The sequence below is a fragment of the Mustela erminea genome, chromosome 10, assembly GCF_009829155.1.
Source record: "Mustela erminea isolate mMusErm1 chromosome 10, mMusErm1.Pri, whole genome shotgun sequence".
In the NCBI taxonomy this organism is placed as follows: domain Eukaryota; kingdom Metazoa; phylum Chordata; class Mammalia; order Carnivora; family Mustelidae; genus Mustela; species Mustela erminea.
The window spans coordinates 62,248,941-62,265,531 of NC_045623.1; the positions used below are offsets into that span (position 1 = coordinate 62,248,941).

Here is a 16,591-nt window from a genome sequence, read left to right on the forward strand (position 1 = left end):
TCTTCCCTTTTCTTCCTCACTCCCTTCCCCTTCCTTCCTTCCTTTCCTTTCTTCCCTTTCTTTCCTTTTTTAATAGTTTCCCTTTGTCTTCTCTCTCTATAAGTCGTAGAACACTTTAAGTGAAATCTTACGAAGAAGGCCAGTGTGTAAAGCAAAGTCTGAGCTTCTCTGAATGGAGAGGGAGGAGCCCAACCCACAAAGCCCCTCTCTACTTTCCTTTCCCTGAGCCGAGTGAAGTCCCTCTCACCTCTCATGCCAAGTCAAGGCTGTCACTTCCTGCGTCTCGAGTCCCCAGACTCACCAAGACCAGACGTTACCACCCGAAGATAATGCTAGATACACATCGAGTGCCTCATCCGTGCCAGGGCCGCTGGGCCCTTTAAAAAAATCACCTCATGTCCTCTTTTCCCCCCCTTGCCATCCCTTTCTCTTTGCCCCAAATTCTGCATTTTCAAGTTAAAAATAATCCTGTATTGTCGTTAGCTGCCTTGAATACTTTTGCAGAATGAGCTAGAGTTATAAATAGATATAAATACAAAACATGGTGTTGGCTTAATCCTCACCACAAACCTGTGGGGTTGGTTTTAGCAGTTCGGTTTCATAACTGAGATCAGCAGGGCGCAGAGAGGAAGCAAAGTTGCCCAAGATCATTCCAGGAAGTCGGGGAGTGCGATCCTGCTTCCCACCTCGTGGGTGCTTCCCACGCCTTAACACCACCCTCACTAAGAGGTGTGTACTTACTAATTTATTTAATCCCCACAAAAACCTTGTGAGATGGATACTGTTGCTACGGCGATGGCACAGGTGAGAGTCCAGAGGATTAGAGGTGCGGTCGCTGGTCCAGGGTCACATAATCAACAAAACCCAGGCCAGGTCTTGAACCAGGCCTGGGCTGGTTCCCGGCCAAAGCCCGCTCCTTACTTCCCTCCTCCTCTGGAAGGTGCGCTGTCTGCCCTCCTGGGGAACGCTGGGGAGAATGCAGACAAGTCAGGGACAGCACAGCACCCTGCAGAAGCCCAGACCAGGATCCTCCAGCAAACCAGACTTCCCTGGGGGCAGGTCCGTGTTTCCACTCGGGTTTGACTGTGTGACCACTGGCAAGCAATTTCACTGCCCTGTATCTCTGCTTTCTCAGGCACAAAATAGTGATTATAATCCTAACAAGCTCAGAGGTATTGTTGTAAGGCAGGGAACCTTGTGGAACAGTATCTAGCATAGAATAAGTACTTTGTAATTGCTAGTTCTTAGGATGTGTATCTAAAATGCCCAGGAATGAATAGCAGCTCTGTCAGTGTGTCATTGCAGTGTCGGTAACGCCGACCCTCTGTGTCCTGGGGGGTCCCACACATCCGTGGCACTCGCAACAGAAGCTTTTACGAATTGACAAACACTTCTGAGCGCCCACTCTGTGCCAGGCCCTGCTGGAGACTCTGGGGGTAGAAAAGTTATTGTGGCACAGGGGCTCAATGCCTCGTCTGTGTGTGTGTGTTGGGGGGGAGATATTCACAATATATTATGCATCATTTTAACTATTCGCAGTGTGGTGTGACCATGACCGCTATCTATGCCCATTTTCCTCTCCACAGCAAACTCTGTAGCTATTAAAAATGGATTCATCCTTCCCCTCTCGTCCCAGCGCTTGGTAACCTCTATCCTAACTTCTGTCTTAACTTTATCTTTTTTTTTTTTTTAATTTTCTTGTGGTGAAGCCTATAACACCCAGCTTACCATCTTAACATTCGTAGGTACACAGTTCAAGTAGGTTGCCACTGTAGGACAGCCAGCTCCACCATCCACGCCCACAGCTTTTTCACTCTTCCAAACTGAAACTCCATACATTAAACACCAAGTCCCCATTCTTCCAGCCCTCCGGCCCCTGGCAACCACCATCGCTACTTTGTGTCTACGAATGTGAAACTCATTTTCCTATCAGCAGAGTCATACGATGTTTGTCTTTGGGGGACGGGCTCATTCCACTTAGCATTGTTTCCCGAAGCTTCCTCCGTGTCGTAGCAGGTGTCAGAACTTCTCCGTTCTCTGAAGCTGGGTAATATTCCATCGTACGTCGTACGACACTGGTTTATCCATCCACCCATCGGTGGACACGGAATGCTTCTAGATTTTGGCTGTTGTGAACGACACGGCTTTGAACGTGGGTGGCAGTTCTCCCTGCCTCTGAGCTGCTTGTGGTCTGATGTGGGGGGGCGATACGTATATTCATCAGCGGGTCACCTGCGTGAGCCCTTCGTCTCCTCATCTGTGAAATGGGGATAATGCTCCCTGGTGCGGGAATTAAATGAGATGATACATGACTCGGGGCAGGGCCGTCCCACTGTCCACACCTGATTGCTGTTAGCCTGCTGCTCCTGAGGCTGCTGCCAGGGGAAAGTGTCTGGAGAAGAGGGGACTGGAAATAGGTGGCCGGCAGGAGCTCTCCCACACTGGCCCATCAGACGACTCTCACGAACATCCTGGCGGGTAGTAGGCCCAAAGATCTCAAGTTTCCAGATGAAGAAGCAGACTCAGTGAGACTAGGAATAGTACCGGTAGATCTGGACCTTGGTTCCTCAAGCCTTCCTACCTGAATCTAGTAAAGGCTCAGGGGAAGGCAGGTGCAGCGTTATCAAAGCTCCGTAATGTCTACAGAGCAGGCCTGGGAGAAGGGAACAACGCACTTGTCTCGAGTCGTCTTAGCGTGGTGGGGGAGGCGCCAGGGAGCAGAAGGGAGGAGAGCTGTTGGCAGACACTGAGGGCAGGGCCCGAGCAAAAGCCCAGACCAGGAAGATGTCGTGCCTACAGATAGGGGAGGAGACCGGCCTCGGGAGAGCCCAAGGTGTGGTGCATGGGAGGGTGGGGTCAGGTCACTAAGGGCAGGCGCGGTGACCCAGCCCAGTCTGGTTCCAGGGCTGGAGGGCTTGGGTGAACTGCCCACGGTGCTGTTTCAGATTAGTCAGACTGATAGGATAGGGATGCCTGCTTCCCAACAGATCGCTACCTTCAAATCACAATGTTTAACAAAATGATGAGTGTTTTACCAAGAGCATGGGCTGAGTGCAAAAGGTTGGATAGTTCTTTCCCTAACCCGGAGTCCCTCCACACTCCAATCTTACCGCCCAAAGGCAGCCACTGGCCAAGACTGCTTCAAATATTTAACTTTGTATTTCTTCTTTTTTTTTTTTTTTAATTTTTAAAAATTTATTTATTTGGCAGAGTAAGAGAGAGATCACAAGTAGGCAGAGAGGCAGAGAGAGAGGGGGAAGCAGGTTCCCTGCTGAGCAGAGAGCCCGATGTGGGACTCGATCCCAGGACCTTGAGATCATGACCTGAGCTGAAGGCAGAGACTTAACCCACTGAGCCACCCGGGCACCCCTTAACTTTGTATTTCTAAATCATGGGTTTAAACATCTCTTTCTTCGTTTTCTGTCTGACATGGGTCCTACTGACCTGCTACAATGGAGGAAGAGCATTGAATACCTTTCCCCACAAAGCCACCCTCCTCCCGCAGCTTCCCCGTCTAGTTCCAGCATATTATCTGGTTAGAATGTAGTGTTTATAGTCAGGTGACCATGTGAATGACAGCTGAACCATATCACATTAAGTCTTTATACAACTTTTTGCTTTTTGCTGAAATTAGGGTCTCAGTTGTTTTTTGTTTTTTTTTTTTTTTTTTAGGGTCTCAGTTTTTAAACCAATTGGCTTCATTCTCTAAGTACACTTACCTGTCTCCTCTCCATGAGAATGGAAGTCTCCCCTCAGAAGCTACAAGCACAATCGATCCATTGGTCCGTCTTCCTTCCAGAGTTGTCAGTGCTCCTAGTCTAACCTGCATACCTGTCTTCTGCTGGGTGAAGAGCTGAGCTGTGGCCACTTGCGCTTTAATGGGGTCCCTGGTGTCATCCATGCAGGTGAACAGGGTCAGATACATTTTGGCCCACCTGTCATTCGTCTGTAGATTTTATTCAGAAAATACTGCGGAGTCCTTTCTAGATCGCAAAGGAAGTCAAGTGCCAGAGGTCAGCAAGACAAAATGAATTAGATGTGGTCCCTCCTTTCCAAAGGGTCTAACCCTGAGATAGACAAAAGTTAGTGCTGGGCCAAAGGAGGGCTCTGAGAGTCATGGGGCGGGCAAGGACGGCAGGTGCAGGAGGAGAAGCCCTTATGCAGCCTTTGGAAGGACCTGTGTGGAAGCCTGCCTGGAGGAGGTGAGGCTGAATCAGTCTCAGCTTGTTGGAAGGACTTTTCTAAGAGTTCTGGGAAGACCATTTCAGGTGGAGAGCATCAGAGCACAGTCACGGGAGCATGAGAAAGCATGACTCGCTCCGAGAATGTCAAATAAGTAATCAGCCATGATCATGTGGGAGGAGTCTAGTCAAGGAGAGGCAGGGTCTCACGTAGCAGGCTATGGGACCAGCGGAACACAGGGAGCCACAGAAGGATCTATAAGACGAAAGACATGATCAGGTTTGCATTTTTAAAGAGTCAGGATGGTAGGGCACGTGTGTGGCCCAGTTGGCTAGGCATCTGACTCCTGGTTTTAGCTCAGGTCATGATCTCAGGGTCCTGAAATCAAGTCTTGTGTCAGTTTTGCACTAAGTGCGGAGGCTGCTTAAGATTCTCTCTCTCTCTAAGAATAAATAAACAAATAAAATAAGATAAGATATAAGGCAAGATGGCCTCAGGTCAGACAGATTAGAGAAAAAGACAGGTAAGTGAGGAGGACTTTGAGGCCTGGCAAAGGAGAAGGAGCGTTTGAACTAAGACGGGCACTGGGGGTGAGGCATGGGGCTCATAAAACCCTACAGAGACCACACAGCCCAGTCTTGGGGTCACAGGCAGTGTGAGAAAGCTGACAGATAATTCCCAGGTGTCTGTCTCCTAGGAAACAGGAAGCTACTCTGGACTGGGAAGAAGGGGCATTGGCCTCTTGGGATGTTTGGGGGGCCAGAGGTGCTGGGACGATGGGTACCCAGGGACTGAGGGAGCAGGGCCTGGGCCTGGAGCTTTTAGAAATTAGAAGGCAGAGGTAAGCTCGAGAGGCCATGGGGTCAGAAGGGCTGGTACAGTCCAGCCGGTGAAAGCATGAGCTCTGGACTTGGGCAGCCCTTGATTTAAAGGCCACTTCAGCCACCTGCTCACTGAAACTCTATTTCCCCATCTGCAAAATGGGGACCAAATTTCTCCCTACTTCATGGGGCAGTGATGGGGGTTCAACAAGACCTTAGCTGTAAAGTGCTTGGCATGGTGCCTGGAATATAAGAAATGCTTCATTTACTGACTTCCTATTGTTTGTCTGGGGGAGCAAGGGCAGCTGCAAAGAGCAGGTGATACGCCAGTTGACCTCAGAAGAGAGGGAGGCAGACCCAGCTCCCTGGGCAGGCAGCTAGTGCAGTCACACCTAGCCCCATGCTCAGAAGAGCTCAGAACTTGGTTTTATGCTCTGCATTGCCATCTTGAAGTTCTTAAAATTTTTGAACAAGAGGCCCCACATTTTCATTTTGCCTGGGACCCCACAAATCACGCAGTGGTGCTATGAGTCGGAGACCACCAGGCAGAGAAGAGGGGGTACTTTCGAAGGAAAGGGCACCCTGAGTGTACACAGGCATGCTGCCCTGGACACTCAGCTTGGTCCAGAAACAGTTGGCGCCAGGCTCGGGGCATCTAGCCGGAGAGCTTTGTCGGGGGAAAGCAGTAGGAGCTCGGGGGGATCAGCAGAGAGAGGCCTTGATGCGACGTGAAGGGACTGGATGTTACGTTCCATGGGAGCCTTCCCACCTCGGTGAACCTGGAAGGGCAGAGGTGAGAGCTAGCTCAGGGAGAGCCGGGGCACAGCCATGGTCCACGGTGTCGATGCTGCCGTGACCTGCGCTTTCCAGATGAGGGAACAGCCCCCAAGAGGTGCAGGGCAGGGCTGCAATGGGACTTATGTAGGCTTTTTAGGCACCTGTGGCTTCATGGGCCCCTGTCCCCATATATAAATATCGACATAAATACACATATACATGTATACATACACACACGTGTGTGTGTGTGTGTGTGTGCACAATTACACTTTGCAATGGCATGGGTATAAAGGCAAATGTATTAATACTACATACTAAAACATTTTCTTTGACCAGAAGTATGGGGCATCTGGGGTTTTCTGCCTACTTAGCTCAGCAGGGGCTGCACCTGGGACTACCAGGTTTCTCCAGAAGGGACACATGGTTTTTTTTCTCCTCAAGGGGGAATGCTGGCCAATCTCTAGCACCCTTTCAGCTGAGACCTGCTGTGCCTCCAAGGACTCTCCATCTGCATGTCCACGAAGGGGGCTGATGGTTGTTGGGGTCCAGAGCTGGCTGGTGAGGCTGAGTGACAGGTGAAGGAGAGTCCTGGCCTTGAAGCAAACGTCCTGGGCCTTGGGCAAAAATCAAAGGTCTCCACGTCTGCAGATGTCTGTGAATTGACACCTTGTGCCACGTACACTGTCAACCCTGGGGATCAAGCTGCCTGCCTACCGCACCCAGACAGAGGTGGAGAGGCTGAGTCAGTGGCAGCTGCTGAGGATGCTGTCTGGAAAGGAAAACATCACCATCTGTTTGTCTGTCTGCCTGGGGTTGTAAAGAAGCCTGCCTGCAGATGGGGGAAGTGCACGGGCCTTTCTTGTTCTGTCAGTTGCTCACGTAGCCCAGAAGAGTAACAGAAGCTCGAAGGGGTATCCCCCACTCCACCACCTTCCTCAGGCTTTCTTCACGGCCTCCTCACTGGCCTTTTTGCCTTTCGTCCACATACCCAGGTGGTGACAGGATGCCTAGAGTGGGACCTTCAGTCCAGTCCTCCCACTGCCCACCTTTGATCACTCCATGTACCTGGGTGGGCGGGCAGGAGATGGCATAGGGAGTGCTGATTTAGAAAGAAAAGAGGTCCAGCCTGGTTATCCCTTGAGACCTCAATCTTCTCTTCATCTTCAAATCACATTTCTCCAGGCTCCAGGCCCCTTCCTGCTAGGTATTTATGATGGATGGATGGATGGATGGGCAGTTGGATGGTTGGATGGATGCTCAGCCTTTCCCAGTCTTAGAAACCACTCCTACTGTCCTCCAATTTCAGTGGTCAGGAGCACAACCCCAGAAACCAACTACCTCTAAAACAGGAGGAGGTTGAAACTTGTAGATTTAGAGAACAGTGATTGGAAAAGTTCTACCTGATTGCTTCTATTTTCCCAACAAAGGCCAGGGGTTTGGTGGGAAGATAAAGGATAAAGTTTAGAATCACTAGTGTATAGCAGTTCAATGGGGGATTTGTCATCACAAAGTAATGACATGGGCCATATGGTTTCTGGTGGTCAGAGTAATAGCTAATATTCCCAGAGCAATAATCACAGGGCAGGCACTGGGCCTGGTGCCCTCTGCTCACACGAACTCCTTTCATCTTCACACCCACCTGGAGTGCAGTTGCCTCAGTAAGGATGAGACATGTCATGCTGCAGGAATCTAAAACAAAAACCAAAACCATTTTGAGTGGTTGACAAACAGAAAAGTTGATTTCTTGCTCATACTATCTGTCCAGGGTGGCTGGAGAAGAGTCATGGCAAGGATAAGAAGCCAGGAAAGTCTGAAAGGCTAGGAAGAAAAGGAGGGAGGAAGGTCCAGAGCCTGATATTCAGGAGGAGACCCAAGAACCAGGAAGAGGAGAGCTTTGGAGTGATGAGAGGGAGGGAAGTGTTGGAGAATGGGACCCTGCAATTTGAAATTTCAGGGGTGGAGCAGCAGCCAATCCAGATAAGAGCCAGGTGTGACTCTGAATGGGGATGGCTGGAGTGGAGTGAGGATGAGGGTCCCTGGGACTGAGGTCAAAGGCTCTGGCAGATGGAGCCAGCTTCCATTCCTGGGGAAGAATGGGGATCTATGGGAGGATTCCTCGGCTGTCCCCTTTACCAGGAGATGAGGTTTGGAAGCTATTTTCAAATAGTCAAACATGGAAACATGAAGTATAAGACCTCTAAGAAAGGTGTGTGTGGAAACCCAACTTCCTCTGCACTGGAAAGCTGGAGAAGCACCCGATGGAGAAGAGCCACCGAAAAGACATAGATGAACACAACCAGATGCAAACAACCTAGGACCAGGGGTCTGATAAAATTTCCAATAGTCCTAAAATAGTTCACCATTCATGAGAGCTTATTACATGCTAGACACTGTTCTAAACATTGTAGATCTACAGCTGCTTCGCTTCTCTTGGGACACCCTACAGAGTAGGACCATTTTTATTCCCACCATACAGATGAGGAAAAGAAGCATCTAGCACAGCAGTTGGCCAAGGTAACATAGCCAGTGTGTGTTGGAAGTGGGATTTGAATTCAGGTAGACTGGCTTTAGAGCCCATTCTCTTACATGCTAACCAGCGGTTCTCCAACATGGATGAGCATTAGAACCCCTTGGGGGGCTTCTTAAAGCAAGTTATTGGGCCCCCTCCCCTAGAGGCTTAGGGTGGCCTGAGAATTTGCATTTCTGAGAAGTCCCCAGGAGATCCTCAGGCCACAGGCCCCTAGACCACACTTCATCCTACCTTACAAATACACATACACAGCAACTACTCAGCGCATAGCAGGTACAACGTCTCCTCCCAAACGTGGCTAACAATTGCCTGGTAGGTTGTGTGTGCATGTGTGTCACAGAGGGCAGAGGATTATGGCTTAAGTAGAACTCGGGGACAAAGAAGAAATTGATCTTGCTTCTTGACCCTGAGGTTGGGGGATATAGAAAAACGGGCCATCTCCACAGAGAGAGCAAGGGATATAGGTTCCACTTAAGGTCTGGAGATAGGTACACAAAGCATCCAGGCTTTCAGTAAAGGGTATCTGGTGCAATATGGGGTCTAGAGGGCAGTGTGGGAGGAGGAGCAGAGAAGGCAGCAGAGATGGGCCAGAGTGGGCGAGAGCGAGGTGTTGTCGATGGCAGGCTGGTAAAGAAGAAGCAGTTATCTGAAGATGGCCATGCAGGGGAGAAGTGCAGACAGTTCATCACTGAAGGACTTCCTGAAGTTGACCATCTCCCTTCCCCTTCTGGAAATTTCCAGGGTCTAGTGATGACAAATAACACAGGAGCTGAAACCTGAGTCGAGTCGAGCTTCTTCTTAGGGAAAGGACTGAGCCAAAATCAGGCATCAGCTTTTACAAAGCCAGCCTTTAAATCTTAAATTCAGAGGTCACTGAAATCACCAACTCTGCCCCTTGAAGAAAACCTTCTGCCCTTCTCATTCACTGCCTTTGGGGAAGTATGTGGGGCCCCGATGGTTCCCCAGCAGCTGTCTCTCCTGCAGTTTGGGGTCCAGCTTAATTAAGAGCTCCGCTGGCCGATTAGTCCCAGTCACCTCTGTAATTGGGCACCAGCTGTGTTTTCTCTTGACAAGTACTCCTTTATGGAGTTTCTAATGTAAATGCATTACATGAAAAAACATAACAGGTCCAGGGTTATATGATCATAAAACCAAGAACACTTGTTTTCTATAGAAATAAAGAGTGCATCTCTCTCTATATTCCAGAAAATGATTTTTTGGAAAGCTGGGAGGGAGGGTATCGAACAGCAAATTCTTCATGTTTATGTTCTGGATATGAACGCTGATGGTGGTTTTCAATGAAGTTTTGCATAATCGCAGGTGTTGGTGCATAAAGACTCGGGAAGTTTCCTGGTAGAAATGTGAGACTTGAGAAACTGAACCATGAATGGCTCCATTTATGAACAGCCACCAATGACTGACAGAATGACTATTAATAGCTAATATTAACTGAGCCCCTTCATAGGGGCTCAAATCTAGGCCAAGCACTTGGAAGGGACTTTCTTATTTAAAGCTGGCAATAACTTTATGAGGTGGGTACAAATCTTCTCCCCATTTTTATAGATCAGGAAACTGAGGCCCAGGGAGGTGAAACAATTCATGTTCAGGGTCACTCAGCTCACCACTAAGTGGCCAAAATGGAACAGAAACTCAGATCTGTCTCCTGCCAAAATTCCTTTCTGCCTCTCAACAACTAAACAATGCAATTAACTAACCTGCTCTGTTTCCAACAATTAGAGTATCAATGATGACCCTTAACATCTGTACGGAGTTTCACAGTGGCTAAGTTCTTCTATGCTGGTTTTCTCTTGCTGTGTGATAGACCTGTGAGAGAGACAGAGCAGTTGCAGTCATCCCATTATCACACATCTGCAACCTAGGTGCTAATGGACTAGCCTATTCACCCAGTCACAGGTCAGCAGCAAAGAACAGAGTCAGACCTTTCTAATCCATGCTCTGAATCCAGTGCTCATTCTACTACTCTCCCTACCCCATGTGTTGCTTCCACCTGAGGAAGCAAGATAGATGTATTTTTCCAGCCATTTGTTCATTCATTTGTAGCCCCTCATTTATTTACACAGTCATCTTGTATTTTTATTTTCTCTATCCTGATTACTTATGTTTATTTAGTTGCTGTCTCTCTCGCCTCCTTGGAATGTAAGCTCCATGAAGGCAAGCCCTTGTCCTTATTAATGGTTCTATATGATAGGATGATATACAGCCCCCACCCAAATAATGGCCAGAACTTAAGTATTTATCTTTCAATTCATTCAAATAAATTTCAGTTTATCCACTCAGAAAATATTCACTAAGCATCTACTATGTGCCAGGTGCACAGGTGGGTCCTAGGGCTCCTACACAGAGCAAGACAGTCATGATTTCCCACTTCCCTGGAGCTTACAGTCTAACTGGCGTGGACGGGGTCTTACATAGTAGTAAATAAATAATTGTTGATTGGAATTGGGGAGCTGAAGAGGATTGAGAAGAAAAGGGACAACCACTGAGTTCTTGTCCTGGAGCTGTCCACAAGCTAGTGGGGCAGATCACACATCCAATGAGAAGTCTCCATCTCATGGCAATGGTGGTGGTCTGCAAACTCGAAGGCAGTACGTTCTGCCTTGAAGTGCCAGGGCTGGGCAGGGGTGAAGGCAGAGGAGGCTGCCTGAGGAGGCAGCACCTGAGTAGTTTCAAAGACAGATAGGAGTTATCGAGGAAAGGGGTGGGGAAGATTCCAGGCCTGTGCAAGGACAGGTGGCAGGGGGCCAGCTGGCACAGTGCAAGGGGTGACTGAGCCTCGATTGTAGGGTGGGGAGAGAAAGAAGAAAAGAGGTGAAGGAGACAAGCGTGGAGCAGGTCCAAAAGTATCATGTTGTGATGGTGAGTTTTCTGTGTCAGCTTGGCTAGGCTATTGTTCTCAGTTATTTAATCAAACACCCTAAAGATGTTTTGTAGATATGGTTAACAACCATGGTCAGTTGACTTTAAGATTATCTTCACTAATCTGGGTAGGTCACATCTAATCCATTGATGTCCCTTAAGAGCAAAACTGAGGATTCCCTGAGGAGGAAGAAAGTCTGCCTGGGAATTACAGCGTCTGCTTCTGGCCATGAGTTTCCATAATGTGGGCAAAACCCCACAGTCATAGGAACCAAGCCCTTGAAATAAATCTCTTGATAGTTAGATAGATAGATGATAGATAGATAGATGGATGGATGATAGGGATAGACTCCTAACCTCAGACTGGTTCTCTTTCTCCGGTAGACCCCTGACTGACTGACACTCAGTAGCTAAATAGACCTCATCCTTAAGAGCATGAGAAGAAGCCACAGGAGTCTTTAAGCAGAGGAGTAGCATAACCAGACTCGTGTTTGTAAAAACCATGGCTCTGGCTGCAGTCTAGAGTAGATCAGAAGGGGCAAGACTGAAGGTTGGTAAACCAAGTCAACCAGAAGCAGTTGCCTGAACCATGGCAGCAAGAATGGCCTGGAAAGAGGGAGACCAAGGCAAGGATATGATGACAGTAGAATGGAGAAGACTCAGGGTCCAATTGCAAGTGTAGGGTAAGGAGGAAGGGAGCTGCAATGAGTCCCTGGTCATTGGACATCTTGGCAGATGAATTGTAAATGCAAGGAGAGCAGGGCCTCTGTTATGTCCCCTGCTTCGCATGGAGGACAGGACCGGGCAGCCAGAAGATGCCACTGCACAATCACTGAATGAATGCAGTTCTCTGAGGTGGGCAGGACGAGGAGCGTCAAGGGCAGGTCGGGGCATGTTGAGCTTGGTGGTGCTGTCAGACAGCCAGGAGGAGAGGTCCAAAGGGAGCTGGAGAGACGGTCTGGCTGCAGGAGAGCACTCCGGGATAGACTGAGTCCTGAGTGTGGGCGTGGCACCTGAAGCCAGGGGCCAGTGCTTCTGAGAGTGAGCCAAGCGAGGGGAAGGAAGGTCAGGAAACGAATCCTGGAGAAATCACACCTTTCAAGGACTGCAGCAGAGAAAGGACCCCTGAGAGGAGAATAAGAAGTGGGGGGTATGGATTGAGGGGGGCTGAGAAAGAGAGAGAGAGAGAGAGAGAGAGAGAGAAGGCAAACCAAGAGAACACAGTGGCAAGGGTTAAGCGGGGAGGGAGTGTTCCCACTACTGCTGGGAGGTTATTTACAGTTACAATAGTGACCTTGACCGGGGCCGTTGTGATGGGGGTTAGGTGGGGGCCAGAGACTGGACTGCAGATGCTTGAGGAAGACAGGAGAGATGAGGTAGGAGAGGCAGGGTCTCCACTGGCCTCTCACAACCCTCATTGCAATAGTCCACCAGGAATGACCAGCCCATATTCAAGGGCGGTGAAACTGAGGCACAGGAGTAAAGCTAGTTCAAAGCAATCCCACAGCCCTAGGGGGCTGTGTCCCAAGACAACAGCTGTTCTGACCACACACTACCTTTTACGGCTTGGCGGGACACAGACTTTGCAAAGAATGGTTGCGCAGGGTGGGGCCCAGGCCCTGTCCAGGCTGATCGCTGAGACGTGCAGGGCAAGAGCCTCTAGGGCGTGTGAGAACATTTTCTCAAGGGGAACCACCTTCCCTTGAAACAGCTTGTTCTGCTGAGTTGACAGGAGGGAGGAATGGGGACTCCTCAGTCCTGGGCCGGGTGCCAGACACGGCGCCAAGGCGGAAGACTCAGAGAGGCCGGGTCTGGCTGCCGCCTCCCAGGGCTCAGCGTGGGCCATACCATCTCTGCTCCTTCTCTGGGGCCTGGGAGAAGGCCGCGTGTGCTGGATTTGTGGGTTTTTAACTAACGTATAAAGAGCACTTACTATGGGCCAGACTCTAGTCATCATTTTACATACTTGGACTTATTTAATCCCCAGTGTTCTTGGAGGAATGCATGCTGACTGTTCTTGCTTAAGGATGAAAAAACAAAGGCCCAGAGAGGTGAGGCTCCTTGCCTCAAGCTTCTCAGCTTGCTCTATGGGTGGAAGAGCAGGGATGCTGAACTCTAGAATCTGAGCAGATGACTAGCTAGCCCTGGGGGGTGGGTTCACATCACCAGGCAAGGGCGGGGATGAGGCTAAAGGTCAGCCTTCCTCTCCAGGTCTGGGATCTTCGGTAATTGGATGATGGCTCTGAGACTCTTATTTCCTCTTCTGTAAAATGGGGCCAGTGTGGCCCACATCATAGGGCTGTAAATGAGGACAAAAGGAAATGTTTATAAAGTGTTTTGCAGACAGCGTCCAGCCCAGGGAAGGTGCTCTCTATAATTGTTAGTTCTCTTTGCCTTTTTTGTTCTTTTGCAGAAGCTTGGTCTTGAATCTGTAGGTCAGAAAATCAGGGCAAGAGCCCAGGACTCTGAATCAGACTGACCAGGAGTCAGATGCTGCTTCCAATATTCATTATTTGATTTTAAACAAATCACTCTTCCTTGCCAGGGCCTCAGTTTCCCCAGCTGTGAAGCATGGGAAGATCAGTTTAGTCCAGAATAGCCCTCAAGTCCCCACAAGCCCCCCTTCACCCTTACACAGATATCCCCAGCTGATCATGAACTTGATTTCTACTGAGCCCCTTTCAATATGAATTCCTATAGTTTGATTACAATTCAAAAATATGTAAGATATATAATATATAAGATTTACAAGATAATAATAGCCACCTCCAGGGATTTCTATGAGGTTTAAAAGAAATAATATTTTTCTTCCTCCCTCTCTCTCTTCCTTCCTTCCTCCCTCCCTCCTTTTCTTTCTTTCTATCACCAAGCAATGGGTGAAGGGGAGACGGAGAGGGAGAAAGAGAATCTTAAGCAGGATCCACACTCAGCATGGAGCCTGAAATGGAGGTCGCTCTCACAACTCTGAGATCATGACATGAGCTAAAAATCAAGAGTCAGATGTCTAACCAACTGAGCCACCCAGGCACCCCTAAAAGAACTATTATTTCAGGGCACCTGGGTGGCTCAGTGGGTTAAGCCTCTGCCTTCGGCTCAGGTCATGATCTCGGGGTCCTGGGATCAAGACCTACATTGGGCTCTCTGCTCAGTGGGGAGCCTTCTTCCCCCCTCTCTCTGCCTGCCTCTCTGCCTACTTGTGATCTCTCTCTCCGTCAAATAAATAAATAAAATCTTTTAAAAAGAAGAAGAAGAAGAAGAACTATTACTTCTAAAGCATGCAATCCTGAAAACTTTGAACACACAATACACTGTAGTTCACATTAACCGTTCTGTATCCGCTTAGCAACTCCATGAAGTTGGTAACTATTTTCTCCATTTTACATGGAAGGGAGTCAAGCCTCAGAGACTTCCAGATCTCAGAGAGGCTACGTCACTTGCCCAAGATCGCCCAGCTAACCAGGGGTAGAACGGATATTCAAATCCAGAACCACTGTCTCCATCAGGAAAACGTGACGCTGCGGATCACATGTTTCCCTAAACCTACAACTGGACGAGGAGCCGAGCAACAGAGAGCCATGTTCCTCCTTGGCATCTTACGCAACAAACCATATGGACCCTCGAGCTCTTACATAACAGCCCCAATGCTAACGAGGGGAAGTTTAACAACAACACAAAAAACAGATCGCATTCACAACAGACCACCATATGTTCTCCCGTTCCCTGACAGCAGCCGCACCAACTCCTCCTCGGGCGCCCACAGAAATTTTCTCGACCAAAACAGTTTTATTCCCAAGTGACTCAAACGATTGATGCCTTTATAAAAAGAATGGGGGAGGGGGCCGTGGTGGAAGTCTGTGCTTCTTCAAAATAAGTAAGTCTTGCTAACTCCCCGGGAAAGCCCAGAAAACTTCAGCCTCCGCTCTTTGGCCTTGGGAGATGTGGGCTTCTCTAGGGACAGTGTGGCCTCTGTGACCTGGCAGCTCCCTCCCACGGAGTGAGGGTAGATGCACTGATTTCTGGTTTCTAAGGCTCTAAGCTAAATAGCACATGTGTTTTGGGTCATCCTTTCACTTGGTCTTGAACTGTTACACTATCTTGTTCATCAAGAGTCTCAAGTTTGTTGTTGGCTTTCTGGAAGTGCCCTCTGGAACGGAACCCAGTCCATAAAGTGTGGTTTGACATGTGCACATTGGGGAAGGGTTTCTGCTAATGGCTCCAGGCCAGCCACAAACTTCCTTTTCCATAGTTTTTGCCTGGTCTTCTGCCTCCTTCACTCCCTGCCCTCCATTTCCCTGCCCTGCAAGTGTAGCAATCCTGCTAATTAGGAAGTCTGAGCATGTCACTCCAAATTCCCTATGCCTCCCCGGCCTCTGGTCCTGCATGCTCTAACCTCTGCACCCCACTTTGCAGTGCTCTTCTGCTTGTTCCCGGAGCTTCAGCAACATTAGCTTTCTTTTGGTTCCTTGTGGCTTTGCACAGGCTCTTCCCCCTGCCTGCCCATCCCCCCCACTTAGTTCTCACCATCTGCATCTCTGCCACTTGTGGCTATTGCATCCTTGAAATGTGGCTATTGAAACTGAAGAATTATAATTTTAATTTTATGCATTTTAATTAGTTTAAAATAACTTTAGCGTCTCACGTTGCAAAGGAATTTTCTTTTCCACGTTTTCTTCCCGTACTTTATGGATTCACTTTCTATATTAGAATACCCGTGGCTGGGGCGCCTGGGTGGCTCAGTGGGTTAAAGCCTCTGCCTTCGGCTCAGGTCATAATCCCAGGTCCTGGGATCAAGCCCCGCATCCATCGCTTCCATCGTGCTCTCTGCTCAGCAGGGAGCCTGCTTCCCCCCCTCTCTCTGCCTGCCTTTCTGCCTACTTGTGATCTCTGTCTGTCAAATAAATAAATAAAATCTTAAAACAACAACAACAACAACAAAAAGAATACCTGTGGCATAATTGTAATATGAGCTACTGATAGATGAAAGTTGTGTATCCAAATGTGTCCCCCTGACACTTTGTATTTTCCAAAGACAGCCACAGTGAAATATATATTCCATCCCATATTCTCTTACAATGTGACACTGACAGTGTCATAGAGATAGAACTGGGTGGAACTTTGTATCTGATGAAGAAAAGATGATGGCAGAGGTAGCATGTGTCTTCTGAGGTTGGGTCATAGAAGGTACTGTATCTTTCACCCTAGGCTCAGGATTACTCACTCCTAAAGTCACAAGCCACCACGCTGTAAGGACCCTGACATGGGGACGCCTGGGTGGCTCAGTTGGTTAAGCGGCTGCCTTCAGCTCAGGTCACGATCCCAGCGTCCTGGGATGGAGTCCCACATCTGGCTTCTTGCTCAGCAGGGAGCCTGCTTCTCCCTCTGCCTCTGCCTGCCTCTCTGTCTG

General features: G+C 48.9%; 1 protein-coding gene across 1 annotated transcript in view; it reads right to left on the reverse strand.

Moving 5' to 3' along the window:
- The window catches only part of LOC116567092, a 95,053-nt gene that overhangs the window by 57,099 nt on the left and 21,363 nt on the right, over window positions 1-16,591 (reverse strand). Inside the window, exons 4-5 of the mRNA XM_032301953.1 lie at window positions 10,026-10,134; window positions 3,720-7,469 (exon numbers count right to left, since the gene is read on the reverse strand). Coding sequence (XP_032157844.1) covers window positions 3,720-3,925 — 206 coding nt within the window. The 5' untranslated portion in view covers window positions 3,926-7,469; window positions 10,026-10,134. The remainder of the gene's footprint in view (window positions 1-3,719; window positions 7,470-10,025; window positions 10,135-16,591) is intronic.